At 43.6% G+C, this 20,763-nt stretch overlaps 1 protein-coding gene across 1 annotated transcript in view; it reads right to left on the bottom strand.

Moving 5' to 3' along the window:
- LOC311245455 (CD82 antigen-like) overlaps positions 1-20,763 on the bottom strand; it is a gene marked incomplete at its 3' end in the record, with an annotated part of 65,979 nt that overhangs the window by 7,560 nt on the left and 37,656 nt on the right. Inside the window, exon 3 of the mRNA XM_084335297.1 lies at positions 19,353-19,425. Coding sequence (XP_084191423.1) covers positions 19,353-19,425 — 73 coding nt within the window. The remainder of the gene's footprint in view (positions 1-19,352; positions 19,426-20,763) is intronic.

Below are 20,763 nucleotides of genomic sequence, written 5' to 3'. Positions count from 1 at the left end.
CTTTTCGTCTGAGAACACTGCGTGTGTTTTCTTTTTAGTGGCCGGCTTACTCCTTCCATTATCGTTATTATGCTGACGTTAGCTAATAACTATGTGTTGGGGATAATGGTTCCGCACGGACCATATTGTTTGTTACATTGCTGTCGGCAAACTCGATCAGAGTGTCAACATAGTGTTGACATTGAGTTGATGTTAGCTGGCTACCCAAATCCACAACAGCCAGGCAGCCAAAATACAGTCTCAGACAATCACATCGATTTGTACAGTTAGTTAGCTCCACTCCATTGTGAAATAAAAGTTAGCCAGCCAGGACAGCCCGTATTAGCAAGCTACAGTTGCTAGGTAGCTAACCGTTAGCCACCCGAAGAACGGTAGCTAGCTAACGTTAGCCACAGCTTCAAAAACAAATTTCAATTATGTTATGAGCTATCAGCTAGCTAGCTAGATAACGTTAGAGAACGCCTCGTGTAGTAAACTAAAGTGAATAGTTTACTGGGCCATTGTTTAATGCTTCAGGGACAGTGGTGTTAAAAGAGGACCTGCACGCTTGCTATCTTCGGTGCAAATGATACGGGTCTGTGACAAGAAGACAGGTCTGTGAGGGGGAGGGCACTGTGAGCAGCGTGTGTGCGTCTAGCTCGTTTGATTGGTTAGAATGGTCAAAATGCCCTACGCATCTACAAATCATAATACCAGGTAGCCAATTCCGTCAGACTCCAAATCAAATTGACCGGAAAAAAAATAAAAAAGACGGAAATCCGTCTGGAGACGGAATGCTTTAATGCATGTAAACTAAACGTTACATTAGCGTTATCGCTTCGCCTTGCTAACGTTAGCTAGACTCCGTTGCTGAAATGGTTCCCCGGCCAACACATTACACAAGGAGTTGTGTTGGTTCCGCCCCATTCCGGTCTGCGTGATTCTACAATGAAAAGTCAAACTTTATCTCCCGTTGTAGTTTTCCCCCAGATTTCATAATAAAACATAAGATGACATGGGATTTTATCTTTCCTTTCTATGGCATTTTTAAGACCTCTGAAAATGGATTTAAGACATTTTAAGACAAACTAAGGCCTTAATAATTGATAAACAAATTTAAGACCTTTTAAGACTTTTTAAGGATCCGCGGACACCCTGGAGAGAGAGAGATCTGACACAGAGAGCAGGCGGTGGGTGTGGCATGGGAAAAATTTGATCTGGAAAAGGAAGATGTGCTTTCTTCAGTGTATTCCTCTGACCAAAACAAACACCCGCATGACCAAAACCCGTCACTTTTCGAGTCCCGTATCAGTCATGTACTGTGAAACCAGTGACTTCAAGATCCCTGATTACAAGACAGAAAGATGAGTTGTGTGAACAGCACAGCGCTCTGATGCATTTTTAATCCTTTCAGTTTCAGATTCAGATTCAGATTACTTTATTCACCATATTGTACAGGTACAAATGGAATGTGATTTGACATTTCAGTGCATGATTATTCACAAATAGGAACAAAAAAATAATAATAATGATAAATAAATAAGTGCAAAACAGGACAGAACAGTGAGACAACAATAAGACAGTAAAGTGCAGTGGTAGTGGGTGGGGACATGGATACAGTGCAGCATAGTTCAAGTCCAGAAGTCCAGCCCTAGCAGCTCGCCATAGAGGGGGGGTGGAGCAGGGGGACACCTGACTCGTTAACCAGGCGAGCCGCTGAGGGGAAGAAACTCAGTCTGTGGCGGGACTTTAGTGTCTTGGGCAGCCGTAGCCGCCTGCCGTGGGGGAGCATGTTGAAGAGGTTGTGACCCGGGTGGGCGGGGTCTGCCATGATCTTCCTCGCCCTCCTCAAGGCCCTACCACACTACATTTACATTTACATTTAGTCATTTAGCTGACGCTTTTATCCAAAGCGACTTACAAGTTCTGTACGACAAGACAGCAAGAAGGGTACAACTCTATCAGCTGAGTAACAATGTTTATCAAAGTGTTGCGTGTTACAGAAGGTTACCCTTTCACTACCACACTACAGACGGTTAACCGAAAGGGTGAAAGGGTTAACCCTTTGTCGTGTGGCAGTGAAAGGGTTACCTTCTGTATTGTCGCAGTGAAATGGTTAACCCTTTGGTAGTGTGGTAGTGAAAGGGTTAAGTTGTGTAGTGTGTAGGCGCCACAAGTGGTTTTATGCAACAGGGCACAGATTTTTTTCCCCCCCGTCTGCAAAAACAGATCTCAGAGTCGCAGAGGCTGTAGAGAAGGCTCTGAGATGCGCCGCGCTCCTCCTGAAAAATTACGGTACGTGCCAATCAAGCACCACAGATGCCGCAGAGTTAATGATTGGGCTGGTGAGGCGGGACTTCCTGTGAAATCACACAACCTAGAATCAGTTCTATCAACAAAACAATGATGAATCTGTTTCAGTGGAGGCCGGCGGCAAATGAACTGTACCACTACCTATATTATCCTCTCTTGAAAGATTAGAAGAGGAAGAACGTCATTCCTAATCATTCAAAAAATATTGGTGTGTCATTTAAAATGTACAGACTTTGAAGGCTAATTTTGAAATCGGCAACCTAGCAGCCGAACAAGGCGATTGTCTGCGAGCCTGGCGCACTACCACAAATGATTTGGGCGTGCGAGGTGGTGCACAGAACTGGCACCCTCGCCAGACCATCAATTTGGCTTTTCTTTCTTAATTTCTCTCATACCTCCTCTCTTTTTTCTTTCTTCTTTCCTTCCTCTCTTTCATTATGTTACTGTAACCACAGTGCAGCTCAGAGGCAGGCCTAGCGTGGGCACATTTCCATCCATATTCATACAGTAGCGTAGCGAGCCAAGCGATATGGTTTGCCACAGAGTAAAGTTTCCAGGCGGCATTCTGAATATTCTAGCACTCCTGTCCACCAGCCAATCAGTCTAATAAGCCACCAGGGAGAGACGCAGAGGGGTTGGTTGAATTGGTTTTCCTCTATGGTGTGTGGGGAAGTGGAGGGGGCTTCGAATAGAAAGGGCTTGGAGAGGAGATAGATAGCTGGAGGAGCCATTGTGTGGCTGTGTGTTATCAGGAGCTGGAGCAGCTCCAGAGAGCCAGCCAGGGGTCGGGGGCCTGAGACAAAGTCTGGCTCCGAGCTCTGTGATACGGCTTCCAAGTCCCGCAGAGCCTGCCTGCGCCAAGAGAACCGGCCAACGCGATCACATAACTCAACCCACAAAACCAACTCTGGATACGCAAAACAGCACTCTGTAGATGTAGGATTCCAAATCCATGTGTCATATTATCTGTTAACCCCTTGCAGATGTACATGTACCTAAATATTACCACATGACTTACACGAGGAATCACACCATAATGCTGTAGTATTAGCCTGTATGGAGAAACATAGACACACCCACACACACGTGTCAATGCACACATGCACACGTACCCCTGGCTCTATAAGGGTTACAAGACCCACTTGTTGGTGGTTGGGGCATAATTGAAAGCTAAAAGGCCTCCATGGCCCTCCACCTCTTTTAAGTAGAGAGCAGGCTTCATATAGAGCGTCTGTGTGGCTGTAGGGGAGCATTTAAAGAGGGACACAGAAGCATGTGATCTATATACGGCACTATGTAGTTTAACTTTCCCTCTCTGTTCCCCTTTTTTTCTCTCTTTCTCTTCCTCTCTCCCTCCCTCTCTCGCTCTCTCACACACACACACACACACACACACACACACACACACACACACACACACACACACACACACACACACACACACACACACACACACACACACACACACACACACACACACACACACACACACACACACACACACACACACACAGAGCCTATGACAGGGGAAAGTATCTACAAGCTAGGATTCCTGGGAAGGAGACATTACAAAGAAACTTTGAGGACAGTGCCTGGCGCCACGAGCCTCTCACCACTAAGAGAGAGTTTCTCTGGAGACCTACAGCAGCAGCCATATTGAGATGTGTGTGCTGGCTGACTGGCGTCAGTAGGTGACGAGATCCATATCAGGAGCAGAGATGAAGAGGAAACCAAGTCTAGTGCAGAACTCAATAGTCTCAATGAGTTTGAGACACACAAACACTCAAACACCCTCGACTTGGAGGAAATGCCACGCAACACTTTTGCAATCTTAAGATTTATTTTTTTGCGTTTATCGCTTTTTGCTACTGGGCAGTCCAGTAGAGAGAGAGAGAGGAGGAACGGGAGACAGAGTGGGGGGAAGACATTCGGCAAATAACGACGGGTCCGAGAATCGAACCCGGGTCGGCCGTGCCGCGACTCAGCGCGTTAAGTGGTTCGCCACTGGGGCGCCCCACACTTTTGCAATCTTACTGTTGCCAGGCCTACAGTAAGTGCTTAGCAATAGCTTTGTTTTGTAATATGCCTTTTTGTGACAGGCCACAGGCATGTTGCAGTGGGATTCTCTTGCCACTACGGTTGGGTACCGAGCTCTGTACTTTTAAGGGTAGGCCTACCGACCGAATGACATCGGCACTAACGAGTCACGATTCACGCTAGAGTGTAATATACTAGACAAGAGTCTTTTCCACAAATGTATATATATTACTGTCCCATCGCTTGGGTCTTTGGAAAGACCAGACGAGGTCAGAGGAGTTTGATACTATTTATTGAGGATGGCCAGATAATGTTGATAAACATTTAAAACCATAATACATGACCATTTATTTTGTGTGGTGTGTTACAACAATAAATAACAAAATGTTGAAATTGAGAAGTTTCTACTTATTTTTTTTACAACTTAAATGTTATTACAGAGAGTTAAGTACGAAAAAAGGTACCGTGGGGTACAGATACCGAATTCCAGGAACTGGTACCGGTATCGGTTCAAATGTGAACGGTACCAGGGCACGAAATTAACTGTGACTCACCGGCCAGTGGCAGGTAGATGGGAAAAATCTACCGACCAAGCATATTTCTTACCAGCCAAAAAATAAACGCATTTTTGTGTCACATATATATAAAAAAATTCAGTACATTTCAAGTAGATAGGGTATTATGTTGAAGAATACACTTAAATAAGAGGCCAGAGTAAAATTCTAAGCAAATTATTTTAATATATTCATTGATGATTGATTAATCAATACATGTAAATTCAATCTTAAGCTTAAATTGTAACCTACTGTTAAACATCATCAGACTTCTCACTCTACCCTCTTTGCAGGATATAACAGAACATAATTAGGGATGCCCCGATTACGTTTTTTGCCACCGATACCGATCACCGATCGTCTATGAGCCATATCGGCGATACCGATTTTTGGGTTAAAAAAAAAAATATATATATATATATATATATATATATATTTTTTTTTTAATAAAATATATATATTATATAATCATACTTGTAGTTGTATTATCTGCAAGACATCGCCACCACGCAACAAGTCAAAATGCTCGCTATCTGCAAACAGCTCCACTGTCTGTGTGTATACTCGAGTAGCCTCCAGCTCCAGCAAGGATTCTCCGGCGCTGTAGCTGGACCCTATACTCTGCTTTGGTCAAATCACATTCAGCATGCCCTCATGCGATGGAAGCCAGGGGCTCGAATACGCATCGAATCAATGTTATAAGACATTGATATCAGGCGCTATCTGTAGCTACTGCTAGCCGGCTAGATAACGTTAAGACAACGCCTCAGTGAACTATTTAGTTTACTGCAGGGCTGCAACTAATGACTATTTTGGTAGTCGACTAATCTGTCGATTATTCTTCGATTAGTCGACTAATCGAAAAACAATTATATAAAAAAATAAAAATAAAAAAAAAGCTTTTTTTTTTTTTGCACTACCTATCTTTGTGAAAGTGGCTTCACAGCTCTGGTCCAGCTGAAGACAGAGCAGAGGAACAGATTGGACATTGAGCATGACCTCAGAGTTGCTTTGAGACTCTTGTCAGGACCAAACAACATCCCCAGTTATCCCATTAGTTCCCCCAAACTTACTGTCGGTCTGTTATGTTAAGCTAAGAAGTCTTCAGCTGGCTGGACCAGAGCTGAGAAGCCACTTTCACAAAGATAGGTAGTGCACAAAAAAAAAAAAAAAATAAAAAAAAAAATTATAATATATATATATATATTTTTTTTAATGACTAATCGACGCAACAAGTCCTCGTCGACGATTTTTTATTATGTCGACTAATCGTTGCAACCCTAGTTTACTGGGACATTTCGTAGTGAGCTAACGTGAGCTACCTAGCCAACGGAGGAGGTATCATGCACTACTAGACTATTGCTGGAGCATTTGTTGATATCAGGAGCTAACAGTAGCTAGCCGGCTAGATAACGTTAGACAATGCCTCATGTATTAAACTAAAAGTGAATAGTTGACTGGGTCATTTTGTAACGGTAGCTAACGTTAGCTCACGGAGGTCCCACTAGACTAGAGCAATCAGCACTCAGCAGACTGCCCGATGCAATAGGAGCCTCTGTGTTTACACGGGTTTGGGAGGGGCCGGAGGAAGAGGAGGAGCAGTGCGCTGCAGATCTGTGTGCTTGAGACAGAAGTCAGCGAGTGAGTACTCCGCTAAGAATTGGATCATGTTTTTTGATCGGTTTTCACATGACTATTTGGTTGCCCGCCACATGGCGGACAGACCTCTCAGTCTCACTCGCCAAACCTAAAATCTGGTGGCGGGCTCTAATTTCGTGCCCTGAACAGTACCCAACCCTACTTGTCACATCATAGTCATCATATTCGCCATATTCACTACATTGCCCTATTGGTCAATTATGATGCAATGTGAGGTACAGATGCTGAAGTGCCCGTTCACTTTTAAGAAAACCACAGAGAGGCTTCAGCTAATCCAAAACTCTGCAGCCAGACTGCTAACTAGAACCAAAAGGAGAGAGCACATTAGTCCAGTCTTAGCTGCTCTACAATGTGAGGTACGCATGCTGAAGTGCCCGTTCACGTCAATGTGAGGTACGCATGCTGAAGTGCCCCGTTCACGTCAATGTGAGGTACGCATGCTGAAGTGCCCGTTCACGTCAATGTGAGGTACGCATGCTGAAGTGCCCGTTCACGTCAATGTGAGGTACGCATGCTGAAGTGCCCGTTCACGTCAATGTGAGGTACGCATGCTGAAGTGCCCGTTCACTTCAATGTGAGGTACGCATGCTGAAGTGCCCGTTCACGTCAATGTGAGGTACGCATGCTGAAGTGCCCGTTCACGTCAATGTGAGGTACGCATGCTGAAGTGCCTGTTCACGTCAATGTGAGGTACGCATGCTGAAGAGCCCGTTCACTTCAATGTGAGGTACGCATGCTGAAGTGCCCGTTCACGTCAATGTGAGGTACGCATGCTGAAGTGCCCGTTCACTTCAATGTGAGGTACGCATGCTGAAGTGCCCGTTCACGTCAATGTGAGGTACGCATGCTGAAGTGCCCGTTCACGTCAATGTGAGGTACGCATGCTGAAGTGCCCGTTCACTTCAATGTGAGGTACACATGCTGAAGTGCCCGTTCACTTCAATGTGAGGTACGCATGCTGAAGTGCCCGTTCACGTCAATGTGAGGTACGCATGCTGAAGTGCCCGTTCACTTCAATGTGAGGTACGCATGCTGAAGTGCCCGTTCACTTCAATGTGAGGTACGCATGCTGAAGTGCCCGTTCACTTCAATGTGAGGTACGCATGCTGAAGTGCCCGTTCACATCAATGTGAGGTACGCATGCTGAAGTGCCCGTTCACTTCAATGTGAGGTACGCATGCTGAAGTGCCCGTTCACATCAATGTGAGGTACGCATGCTGAAGTGCCCGTTCACTTCAATGTGAGGTACGCATGCTGAAGTGCCCGTTCACTTCAATGTGAGGTACGCATGCTGAAGTGCCCATTCACTTCAATGTGAGGTACGCATGCTGAAGTGCCCGTTCACATCAATGTGAGGTACGCATGCTGAAGTGCCCGTTCACTTCAATGTGAGGTACGCATGCTGAAGTGCCCGTTCACTTCAATGTGAGGTACGCATGCTGAAGTGCCCGTTCACTTCAATGTGAGGTACGCATGCTGAAGTGCCCGTTCACTTCAATGTGAGGTACGCATGCTGAAGTGCCCGTTCACTTCAATGTTAAAACGTAGCTATAAACTACAAAGTAGTTTTCGTCATCAGTTCTTTGAAATGCATTCATGCGCGAGGACTTCTGCAATACAACTGCAAACTGCAACTACTTCACAAAAACGAAAACATGTTCAAATGTTTTCAACTCCAACGTGTGTCTATTCTCAGACTCTCTGTTTGGGTGCTGCTTCTGCAGAGGGACGGCACTTGACAAGTCCTCCTCTGTTGAGCGAGCGTCTGTGCGTCGCCGGTGGTGCCGCTAGAGAACATAGCTTCCTACTGAAGTCAGCTATGTGTGTTTTCACTGGTCACGGCGCTACTCTGTCCTGCACTGTGGCAAGTTTCCATCTAGGTCTCCTGGATATTCCAAAATAGTTCCTCTGGTGGTTTCTACGGAAATTTCCATTTAAGGTCCTGGTGCCCTTTAAAAGAAAGCTGCTGAGGTGGGGTGGGAGGGCCGTTTGGCGCTGCAGCCCCCTTTTGTAAACACTACCAGGGCCACACATTCACTGTCTGTGTACAGTAGTAGAAAACGAATGCCTCAAATTAAACACACGTGAGTATAAACATAACTTAATTGACCGTGACCTGGGTTTCTAAATCTAAAGGTTTAGATGAAGTATAGTCCAACGTTCGAACCAAGCATTCTGTGTATGAGCACTGGAAAGAGGTGCAGTATGACTCGGCCCGCTGCTCACAGATCTCCTTCACAGAGGCCTTCTTTTTGTTTAAAAGTAGGGCAAGCTGTGTTTTGGCTAATGTCAGCGTGATAAACTCAGCCTGTCACGTCACTGTGGTAAACTATTAACAGTGTGGCACTGATAGAGAGCGGTGTGCGCCTGGAAAGGGGAAGTTGGTCTTTTAACTGAAGAATGGAATGGGGCTGAAAGCAAAACATTCCCGGGTCTCCCCGAAGGAGCCGGGACAGCTGCGGAGCACTCTATTAATATAAGCCCATAAAGAATAGAAACTGCAAACACACCAAGATCCTGTTTTCGGTGGGCTATGGTATGACATCTGAGGGCGAACCTGGAGAGTCAATAAACAAAGCGGCCGGCTGCTAAGGTGTGTTTTTAGACTGTGGACTTTCCAATGAGATTAGGAGTGAAGGGACCCGGGGGGGAGCAGAGGAGCTCCACAGAGGAAGGGATGTCCTCAGTGTATCAGAGGAGCAGGATCTCAGCTATCTCTGGCGCAGTTCAGCTGGATTATGAGAACAAGAAGACCTTGGGATAATACAAATAAAAACACTGCACTACGCTTTGGACAACCCCCCCGGAGCAGCGATAAACAGACTGGGCTTGGCAGTGACCTTGGATTGGGTCCAGAGGGGGCAATGGCCTGGAGTGGTGAAATATGAACAGGAGGGAAGATACTGGACTTAGTATGAGCGATAAAGGAAACAAGGCCAGTTCTGGTCAGCCTTTGTCAAAACTCCCCATCTCTTCACAACTCATTAGTCAAAGTAGCCTGGACGGCCAGTCTAAATATAGACCTCTCCAGCACGACCCTGAGAGAGAGAGAGAGAGAGAGAGAGAGAGAGAGAGAGAGAGAGAGAGAGAGAGAGAGAGAGAGAGAGAGAGAGAGAGAGAGAGAGAGAGAGAGAGAGGAGGCTCTCACTTGCTCTTCCTGTAACTCCAACTTGCTGATGGATGGCCGACAGAAGAGCTAATAATTTCAAACGGCTCACTTGAATTGAGAACAGTTACATGTAATCCTCAGCACAGGACTCCTGTCCAAGACCAGTAAATCTCTTAAGAGTCTTCAAATTTTTTTTATTATTATTATTAGTTTTTAAACGTGTTTGACTTCCAAAGCATATTAAGTTGCCAAATAGAAAGTGAAAGGACTCGGAACTTTTTGGAGCTAGCGACTCGGCTGCTGCTCTCAGCAATTCTACATCTGGATTGAACACATTGAAAGCATTTCTGAGCAGATTTATGGCAGTTTTGAGTTTCCATCCATGGTTCCCTGTTCCCTTCTTGAGGTGACTCAGAGGCTGGATTTAACTCTACTTTCTGCACTCTCTCTTCTCTAGATCAGTCAGTGGTTCTGAAAGTGGGGTCCGGGAACCCAGAGGGTCCTCGGGGGGGTTTCCAGGGGGTCCCGAGCAAAATAGGGAATAGATTCACATCACTATTATTCAATTCACTAGAAGTTAGTCCAATGAGAGAACATATAAGAATGACTATTCTTTTTTCTTTTTTCTTATCTTTTTCCTCCTTTTTTTTCCTCGTTTTTCTCCCCTCCCAATGTTAGTCGTTATGCCAATTCCCAATCCCCTTCCTGGTCGTTGCGCACTCTACCCCCTACCGTTGGTCTGGGAGGGCGGAGACTATCACATGCTTCCTCCGACACATGTGTAGCCAGCCCACCGCTTCTTTTCACCTGGCAGCGCGGACTCTCACTGGGAGAGTGTAACGTGTGGAAGGTCACACTACCTCCCTCCAGATCCTTCCCTCGCTGTGCAGGCGCCCCGACCAAACTGTAGGAGTCGCTGTCCACAACGACCCAGACCCACCCACCGGCTTCCCTCTCGCTGACTCTGCCAATCGAGCCAGTATGACGGCCGGCCAAGCCGGAAGCAACGCTGACAGCTGGATTCGATACCAGTGTATCTTGCGTTGGTGACGAGCGCCTTGTCCGCTGCGCCACCCAGCCGCCCAAGAATGACTATTCTGATCATACTGTACATTTCTATTGTTATCTCCCCAACTACAGGCAGGGTTCCCACACTTAATTTCCCATTAAATTCCAAAACGTGAAAATTAAATGTGTTTTTCTTTCCCATTTACCAGAAATGTTGTCCTTGATGGAAGGACAAACATTTTGTTAACGTTCCAATTATTAAAAGCCAAACTGCTAACACCAAATTACCAGATGTTACAGAGAATGCACTGACGCTGGTGACCTGATCTAAAATGCTGAAATATTTTTACCTTATGACTTCTGTAATATATATTTTCAGTAACCTTGGACGATATTGAAATTCCACTACTGGCAATATTGCTTTAAGAAAAACTACAATAAATTATATTATCGTGGCGGCCGGGTAGCACAGCGGAGTAAGCGACTGTCTACCACCGCAGAGACAGTGGGATCGAATCCGGCTGCTGTGGTACCTCCGGCTTGGTCGGTCGTCCATACTGACACAATTGGCAGTGTCAGCGGGTGGAAAGCCGGGGTGGATCCTGGTCATTGAAAAAACAGCGACTCCTACAGGTCGGTCAGGGCGCCTGCACAGCAAGGGAGGGAACTGGGGGAGGTAGTGTGATCCTCCCACGCGTTACACTTCCCCAGTGAGAGTCCTCGCTGTCAGGTGAAATGAGGCTGCTGGCTGTCTCCACATGTGTCGGAGGAAGCATGTGATAGACTTCAGGGATCCCTAGACCAGCAAGTGGGGGGCAAATGCGCGCAACAACCAGGAAAGGGGAGGGGGGAATTGGCATAACGACAAAAATTGGGATGGGAGAAAAATACAGAAAAATAGGAGGAGAAAAAGTAGATAACAATTTTTTTATATTATCGTCCAAAAAAAGCGGAAAGGACACATGTGTCGGATTCTGAGCGGAAGTCTTGTTGTTGTGGCTAGCTTTATCATAGGTTAATGTTAATATTCAAGCATTTTGATTCCACATATAGTGTTGTGAATTAACACTTGACCACATGTTTGTGGTCAGCGCATAGAACTATCCCTGACTTCGGAAACGACGGAATGTCATCTACGGCTTGGTAAGTCATATTGCAACTCCAATGTGTTGTCTTTGCTTAAAACCCCAACTAAACCTTCTCAGTTGGTGATTGTTTTCTTAGAATATACTGTAGACTCTGTTGTTTGTGCCTTATGGAGTTGTTTGTGCCTATGGGTTACCGTATTTTATGTTGTGCAGTTTGCAGAGCCAGGGGGCTAACGTTACCGGAGGGACTCTACTGTAAGTGAGAAACTAAGAGAGACAAGTAAACACACAGTATTTTCCATTTCCTTGAAACAGGCTTTTTCAACTGTATGGACTCAACATTATGGACTCAACGTTCTGCCCTCGTACAGCCTCGCCACCATTGACTGTCACATTAGACGCATTTCCATTATTTTGCTAACGAGAGCTGACATCCATCTAGTTTCCTCCACTAAGTTAGGCTACATGCGGTAACATTATATACAGGGTCAGAACATAGGCTCACATAATGTTACCTTTTTCTTTTGCTAGGCTACAACACTGCGTTAAGGCAAGAGAGGCATGTTATATTGTTCTGTTATCGGGGACACGAGGACCATTATCGTGGCCGCACGATACGTAAACGATAATAACGTTATTGTCCTAACACCCAAGCCTAATCTTCAGATTTACATAAATGATAGAAATTAATACCATGGTTTTATACTGTGTTACCATGACTTTTCCAAAACGTTATGGGTAATACAAAAAATGTTCAGGCCTGGGAAACACATTTTCAAATTCCATAACGTTGCCAGGATTGTCATGGCCGTGGGAACCCAGTACACTCGTGTCGACAGTTCTCAGATGCGGCGGGTCCTTAGGCAACATCCTATCAAATGGGGATTCTGCTCGGCATAATACCCATCAATTTGGGGGTCCTTGACATGATAAAAGTTTGAGAACCTCTGCTCTAGGTAAATTGACTTAGACAGACTGTGTGAAAGGTAGTAAACTTGGCACCTGGACCATCTGTTTCAGTTTCTCTGCTGCCTCCCACTCGAGACAGCAGGGAGGTTTTGGAAGAGAAACGTACGATGACAACATCTGTGGGGGTGTGAGACTATATATATACACATATGTCTATGCGTGTCTGGGGTAGGTAGGTGAGAGGTTGTGAACAGCAGAGTTTAAAGGGTGCGTCAGGAACCCACTGCTGTGAAGCTGGGTGCTGTTTCCTGTAACGCAGGATGAAGCGACTGGAGATGCCTTGATAACAAACTCCTCCTGATGACCCAGCTCCCTTTCATCATGTGTGTGTGTCTGTGTGTTTATCTGTGTGTGTGTGTGTGTGTGTGTGTGTGTGTGTGTGTGTGTGTGTGTGTGTGTGTGTGTGTGTGTGTGTGTGTGTGTGTGTGTGTGTGTGTGTGACTGTGTGTGTGTGTGACTGTGTGTGTGTGTGTGTTTAACCGGCACTGCTTTTGAGTGGTTGAGGAAGCCATCGGCTTTCAGTTGTGGGTCATATTTTTGGTTTACTGTGAACATCCCTCCGATCTTAATTGCCTGCTTCCCATGGGTCTGTGGGAACAAGGCCAACAGGGATGAAATCCACATAAGCTGCACAGATCAGCCCAGGTTTTTTTTAGGTTCTGAAAAGCACTCTCTCCAATCTCTATTTTCACTGCACACAGGGCTGTAGTGACACGGGTCAAACAGGGATGAATGTTTGCTGACATGGACCAACCTAAGGCAAGGCTGTGTGTGTGTGTGTGTGTGTGTGTGTGTGTGTGTGTGTGTGTGTGTGTGTGTGTGTGTGCGTGTGTGTGTGTATATATGTATCTGTGTATATGGCAGTGGTTCCCAAACTTTTTCAATCAGGCCCCACTTGGATGGTTGAAAATATTTAACCTGGTCCCCACCTAGATGTAGGCTAGAATAGATTTTAGGCTACAAACATGCCATTTCTTCTACTACTAACAAGACAAGATTAACATAACAAGACACAATTAGTTTTATTTGAAAATGAACAAAAGCTTGGCAAATGATCCTGTGCTACTGTGAAATAATTAGGCCTAAATAAAAATGATGTTGTAGGCCTACAGTAGGCTACTTCCCTGAGTAGGAGATTTATTTTCATTCAGATAATAATAATTAGCCTGCAGTACTTCCCTGATTTCTTTACATTCAAATAATAATTGCAGTACTTCCCTGGGTAGTAGATTTAATTAAATTAAAATAATAGTAACTTAAATAATATATTAATCAAAATTAGGCCTACTATTAACCCATTCTCCGCCAATCACGTGTTAAGGTGGGTTTCTCCGCCATGCATTGTCTGCCAATCACGCCGTAAGGCGTGTTTGAGATAAATATTTCATATTTTCGTCATGGTATTCATATTTCACCCACGGAGTCTTGGCTGATGCTGTCTGAGCCATCACAACTCTGCAACGCTTCAATACCGCCACCTGGTGGCCGATCGGCGAGTTGCCAAACCGGACGTGCCCATTGGAGCTCGGTCCGTCCCCTAATTTCGTCCGGCCACTCGTTTATCGTCCCGGGGCTCAATACAGACACCGTGGAAGGCGTGGATATGGATCTTTGCCATAACTCAATAATCAACATGATTTGGACGTGTATTAGTAATATACAAACCGGAAATGGATCGCATCGATCAACATCACATAATTGGGATCTGTTTGCTCGACTCTCATCGCCCAACGCTACGAGGAGACTGACATGAGTTTCAGCGTTTTTCTTTATCATTTTCGATACAAACTGCTCTGATCAATATATCACCCATACTACATAAATCATTTAACGTCGGTCATTGAATTATAAACGACCCCCCTCCCCCCCTCCGTTCACCCGCAGATGATCAGTCATGACGTTTAGGACCATGTACAGTTGACATTTTTAATATAACGTTGATCGGTATCAAACTGCATTTGATAATCTAATATATGCATTTATGCCTATATCTCACGTTCTATGAAATACTGCAGAAAACGATAAAAACATATTTATACTCTAGGCCAGGGGTGGCCAACCCGCGGCTCGCGAGCCGCATGCGGCTCTTTGCCCGTCAATGTGCGGCTCTTCCATCCATAAAAAAAATAATTTTTTTTTTTTTTTTTACTTTTTTTTTTTTTTTATGTCACTCATTCCACAAGGACGTAGAATAAAAATTTTATTTCTTTTTTAAATAGTCCATTTGCATGTTCTTGGTATCTGAATCTAGGGAATTTCTCCACCATTTTTCATCATATTGCAACACCGTTTTTTGCAAGACGTTCACAGAAAGGTAGAGAAACTAACTGCGTTCTGTTTTATGGCAATAACGTTCAGGTTTGTGGGAGATAATCCCAAAAAATAAGAGAAATAAAAAAGTTAATCCAGAAGTCAGATGATTGACAGGGGCTGGTGTGAGCTGGGTAGGGTTGTTTTTCAAAATTTGAAAGCCCTGAGTCTCTTCCTTCAAAAGACTACATTCACTTTTGGATGTGCCACTTCCTCCTGTCAATATGCGCCGGTTTCCGACTCAATGCCCTGAGATTTCTATAATCTTATATTTCACTAATAACAGTTAAAATAATTGGTAAACAAACGTAATGCTGAAAATATACACTTTTACTGTATATCTCGGACTTAAGAGGTTAACCCTGTGAGGCCCAAATTAAAAAGACATTAGCAACTTCAGAGGCCAGAGGGTGGGACATATAAACACATTTACTATCAAATAGCATTGTGAGGCTGAACAACAGGACCAATTGACTATACATGTGCTTAAATGGGAACTATCTTATAAATGGCCTTTTTCAGTGTTTACCATTGTTTCTTAGCTATGTGGACTTATATTAATAGGATCTATGTCTATAATTCTCATATTTGGCGCATTCTTCCAATTCTCCTCTCACAATATTCACCCTCACTGAACTGAGTCATCTGAAAATTTGCATATCTGTGATGTCAGAGATTTCTCAGCTGCATAATAATGTGGCAGTTGATGTGGCAGTTGGCACCAGGCCACACAGTGGTTGGAGCCCAGCCTCAAAACGGCTTAAGATCTTGAGATAGAAAAATGTGGTTTTTGAGTACTTGATTAGAAATACAAACCGTACGTTAAATCTAGAGGAAGGAAGGACGTGGTACTTACCTCACCATTTGAAAAAAACCTAGGTGTTCCATAGACTCACAGGAATTGTGTAAAAGTGCCCAAATAGTGAAAGAAATAGTCAAATAGTTCCCCTTTAACATTTTTTAAATAAACATTCTTTTTTTAAATGGCTAAAAGTGATTTTGTAATTTTGCAACCGTGGGTCTCACAGGGTACTTTTAACCCTGTGAGGCCCAAATAAAAAAGACATTAGCAACTTCAGAGGCCAGAGGGTGAGACCTATAAACACATGAAGGGTGCCGTGACTGAAAAAAAAGGTTGAGAAACGCTGGTATATGGTGTGGCTCTTTGTGGTACCACAGTAATTTTTGTGGCTCTTAGTCTCTGACTGGTTGGCCACCCCTGCTCTAGGCGGTATTTTAGTATGAATGTGTGAATGAAAAAGTAAAACGTTCCTACATCCTGAACGATAGATAATTGATGTTGAATGGGCCATAGTAATGTCAATTTAGCAATACAATTTAAAAAGTTATAGCCCTGCAAAGAAGGTGAACATCTCCATAGACAAATAGCGCTGGCAGAGGATGGTTTAGGATGGTCAAAGTGGTGGCAGAGAATGGGTTAACTACTGCAGGTTGCAAATAAATCACATTCTAGCCTACATTCAGTGACTTGTGTGTGCTTGCTTTCCCTTGCAAATCTTCTCAAAGCAGGGTAGCTTTGTTTTGAGATTGTCACTTCTCAAAAGTTGTAGCTGGAGTACTTGTCGCTTGTCTTTTAACTGTTACCAGAAACATCTCCATTTTTGTTCGATTCCTCTCACAAATTCCTCTCAAGCAGGGTAGCATAACATTACATCTCACTCTCTCATTGGACAATAGCTAACTAGCCTGAAACACAAACTTACAATACTTTCACATTAACACTTTCAGTGCCACCAGGGGGCGCACAACTTGGTGCTTGAATGCCACCATCGGCGCCAATGTTAACGTTAATATCGCCTAATCTATGTTTTAAATTATGGCTATGTGTCTAATCTGCCCGTCGCTTATCAAAGAATCAATTTCCAGTCAGTGTTGTCAAGGCAGATTGGTTTTTTATCGCTTCATTTCCGTTTGAGAGCATTTTGAAAAGCACCCGTTTTGAGTAGGGATGCACGATATAGATCTTTTGACACCGATACCGATAACTTTATGCTCCTCAAGCCGATAACCGATATCGATAACCGATATTTATTGTATTAATCTTTTTTTTTAATGTATATATTTTTTTTTATCAATTTTTTTTTCTTTTTCTTTCCAACATGAAACAAAACATATCACAATACAATAATAATAATAATAATACATAAAAAGACTTCCCAGGACAATAACTTAACACCAACTTAAATGTATATTCCTGTAGTTTTGACCTAACCAGACAACAGAAACAAAAGCCAAGACAACAGTTTTGACTGATAAAGTGACCATATTTATTTTTCCAAATGAAAATTCACAATCCGTCAACAACTTATAATACATCCAACCTAAGACTCTCGAAGCTTTTTTTTCTTCTTTTTTCAAAGCTGTCCGCCTTGAAAGAAAGGCTTTGAGTGGACACATAGCCTAGCAGGTCGCCTGCGGCATCACCACCGCTGCGATGGTGTTAGAAGCCTACGACGACGGCGCAAGCACGCTTGTACCTATTGACGAGTCATTTGCTAAATTAAAGAAGTTTGACAGAAATGACCCAAGGGCTCAAGCCGCTAGCTTTTAAGCAGTCCTTGGTGGTGCAAATTAACCTAGCTACTACGGAGCAATAAGTGACTGCGTATTCAACCAAGGGTTGCATCAGCCATGAAAGGGGCTAGCTTTGCTTAGCTCCCCGCATCGTCGCAGGCTTTTAAGTTAACACAATAACACACCATCGCAGCGGTGGTGATGCCGCAGGTGACCTGCTAGGTTGGATGTATCACAAGCCGCTGCACTTTTCCCTCCTCGTGGAACTTCTGCATTGCATTTATTACAAATAGCAAGCGAACTTTTTCCCTCTGAAACAATCCCCACTAGCGTCGCCATCTTTGTTTACATCCGCGCTGCTTTCAAGAAACGTACGTGGCTACGTCACAGCCAAGAAAGGGAGCGCTGGATTTGTGTAAAACGCCCTGTTCCTAAACCACACGCTACCAGTCGTACCACAGTACTGGCAAAACGAGAGGAGCCGACAGTCAAAACAAACGCACTTCATCCAAATTCACCCACACCGCATTTTTTTTACCAAAAATATATATTATCGGAGCTATTAATAACGTTATCGGGTTTATCGGGATGACGTCATAATTGCTGATATCGGCCAGATAATTATCGTGCATCCCTAGTTTTGAGGTGAAAAACAGCCCATTCTGTGATAATCGCCTTTTACTGGAATATTCCAGAACGTTGATAATTGTCGGCCTATTTATGAATCGTTTTCAAATAAACGCTAGATGATCAATAGTATACGTGCATGCACGCACGTTCGAGGCGCGCGCTGATAATAGCTGCTTTCATTTCCTCGTCGATTTTACAGTGAAACCGCTGGAGCACATATCACAAAAAAAGCTTATATCTTCATCAAAACGAGTCTGATTATCCTAACACTGATAACATAGAATCCTTACCTGACATCAGATGGTATCCAACTGGTATATTCCAATTCCTGATCACCATTCGAAAAAATCGATAAGTGTATAGATCTAACGTGTATACAGTAGAACTCATGATCCGCGGGGCTCAGAGCCCCCTGAATGAACTCTGGTACTCCGGCTGCATGGGTGAGAAGTGAAATGTGGACTGGAATATTTTTTTTCCCCATCCATTTTCATTGAGTCCATTCCAAAAGGGTGATTTACCATCTGGGAGACGATAGGGGGCGCTTTTTTCACATCTGATCGCCGGCGGCCCTTGGGTAGGCTAGGGTAGGCTCGCGTGATGCAATATGATTTCAGATCGCTTAAAAAAAAAAAAAAATTCCGAGAAATCTCGTGAGTGGCTTTCAACGTAACTATCGTAAACACGAGTTTAGCCGTGAGTGGCTATCAAAGTGTTAACACCTTCTGTGGCTAAACGTATTTAGGCTTCTGAATGTGCTCTGTATAAGGAATAACACATGACAGTCAATTCACTTTTGTTGACGTTTATCAGTTTTGGTAGACTAATTTAATATTCTTCTTTTTATAAATGTTTCCGTGCCCCACCTGCAGTACCTCCGCGTCCCACACTTTGGGAACCACTGGTATAGGGTATGTGCATGCATGCATGCATGCATGCATGCATGTATGTATGTATGTATGTATGTATGTATGTATGTATGTATGTATGTATGTATGTATGTATGTATGTATGTATGTGTGTGTGTGTGTACACATGTATGTATGTGTGTGTGTGTGTGTACATGCATGTATGTTTGTGTGTATGTGTGTATGTATATGTACTGTATGTGTGTATATGGTTAGTATGTAGTATGTACTACATGTGTATCATATCACTTACGTAGAACAGCAATGAAACTCTGATTGTCCAGGAGAAGCCACAGTCCAAAGCCCATGATCAACCCTCCGAAGATCTGTGGACAAAGAGAGCAGTGGGTCAGGTACTGTAACATAATCATAAAGAGAGCAGCGGGTCATGTACTGTAACGTAATCATAAAGAGAGCAGCGGGTCATGTACTGTAATGTAATCATAAAGAGAGCAGCGGGTCAGGTACATACTCACATACACCAAACCTTCCAGTTCTATTCATATCTATGTTCTGAAGGTATTTACAGAAGGGTTTGTTGATATCGCATTCATACCCTGATTTATATCACATTTTATTTGTAAAAACATGGCGAAATATGGAATTTTACCATAAAAATTTACTGAATGGAGTATTTTCTGATTTATGGAGTGATAAAAAGAGATATCCAAAATCCCCTCTGTAATAACCTTTGGCTCTAATATGTCAACAAAATTAAACTATAATTTTGAAAATGGCTTTATCCAATGTTCAGATTTCTGTCCTGGAATCATATGCAAATTAGTGCATATTTAAGTAGATCATGCCTCATTTGCATATTTAAACATACAATTTCAGAAAACTTGTAATACAAAAAAGTCTTGTCTTAATATAAGTAATCAACTGGGGAAGTTTCATTGTGATATCTATTAGTTAATTTGTTTACCCTATTCACCTGTAGTGTCTCCCCTTAAAGAGAGCAGCGGGTCAGGCACTGTAACGTAATCTTAAAGAGAGCAGCGGGTCAGGTACTGTAACGTAATCATAAAGAGAGCAGCAGGTCAGGTACTGTAACGTAATCATAAAGAGAGCAGCAGGTCAGGTACTGTAATGTAATCATAAAGAGAGCAGCAGGTCAGGTACTGTAACGTAATCATAAAGAGAGCAGCAGGTCAGGTACTGTAACGTAATCATAAAGAGAGCAGTGGGTCAGGTACTGTAACATAATCATAAAGAGAGCAGTGGGTCAGGTACTGTAATGTAATCATAAAGAGAGCAGTGTGTCAGGTACTGTAACGTAATCTTAAAGAGAGCAGTGGGTCAGGTACTGTAACATAATCATAAAGAGAGCAGCAGGTCAGGTACTGTAACGTAATCTTAAAGAGAGCAGCGGGTCAGGTACTGTAATGTAATCATAAAGAGAGCAGTGGGTCAGGTACTGTAATGTAATCATAAAGAGAGCAGTGGGTCAGGTACTGTAATGTAATCATAAAGAGAGCAGCGGGTCATGTACTGTAACATAATCATAAAGAGAGCAGTGGGTCATGTACTGTAATGTAATCATAAAGAGAGCAGTGGGTCAGGTACTGTAACGTAATCTTAAAGAGAGCAGTGGGTCATGTACTGTAATGTAATCTTAAAGAGAGCAGCGGGTCAGGTACTGTAACGTAATCATAAAGAGAGCA

Source organism: Notolepis coatsorum (assembly GCF_963971535.1).
Source record: "Notolepis coatsorum genome assembly, chromosome: 18".
Classification (NCBI taxonomy): Eukaryota; Metazoa; Chordata; class Actinopteri; order Aulopiformes; family Paralepididae; genus Notolepis; species Notolepis coatsorum.
Note: the sequence above shows the minus strand (reverse complement) of the source record. Positions and strands in the feature narration are given on the sequence as shown.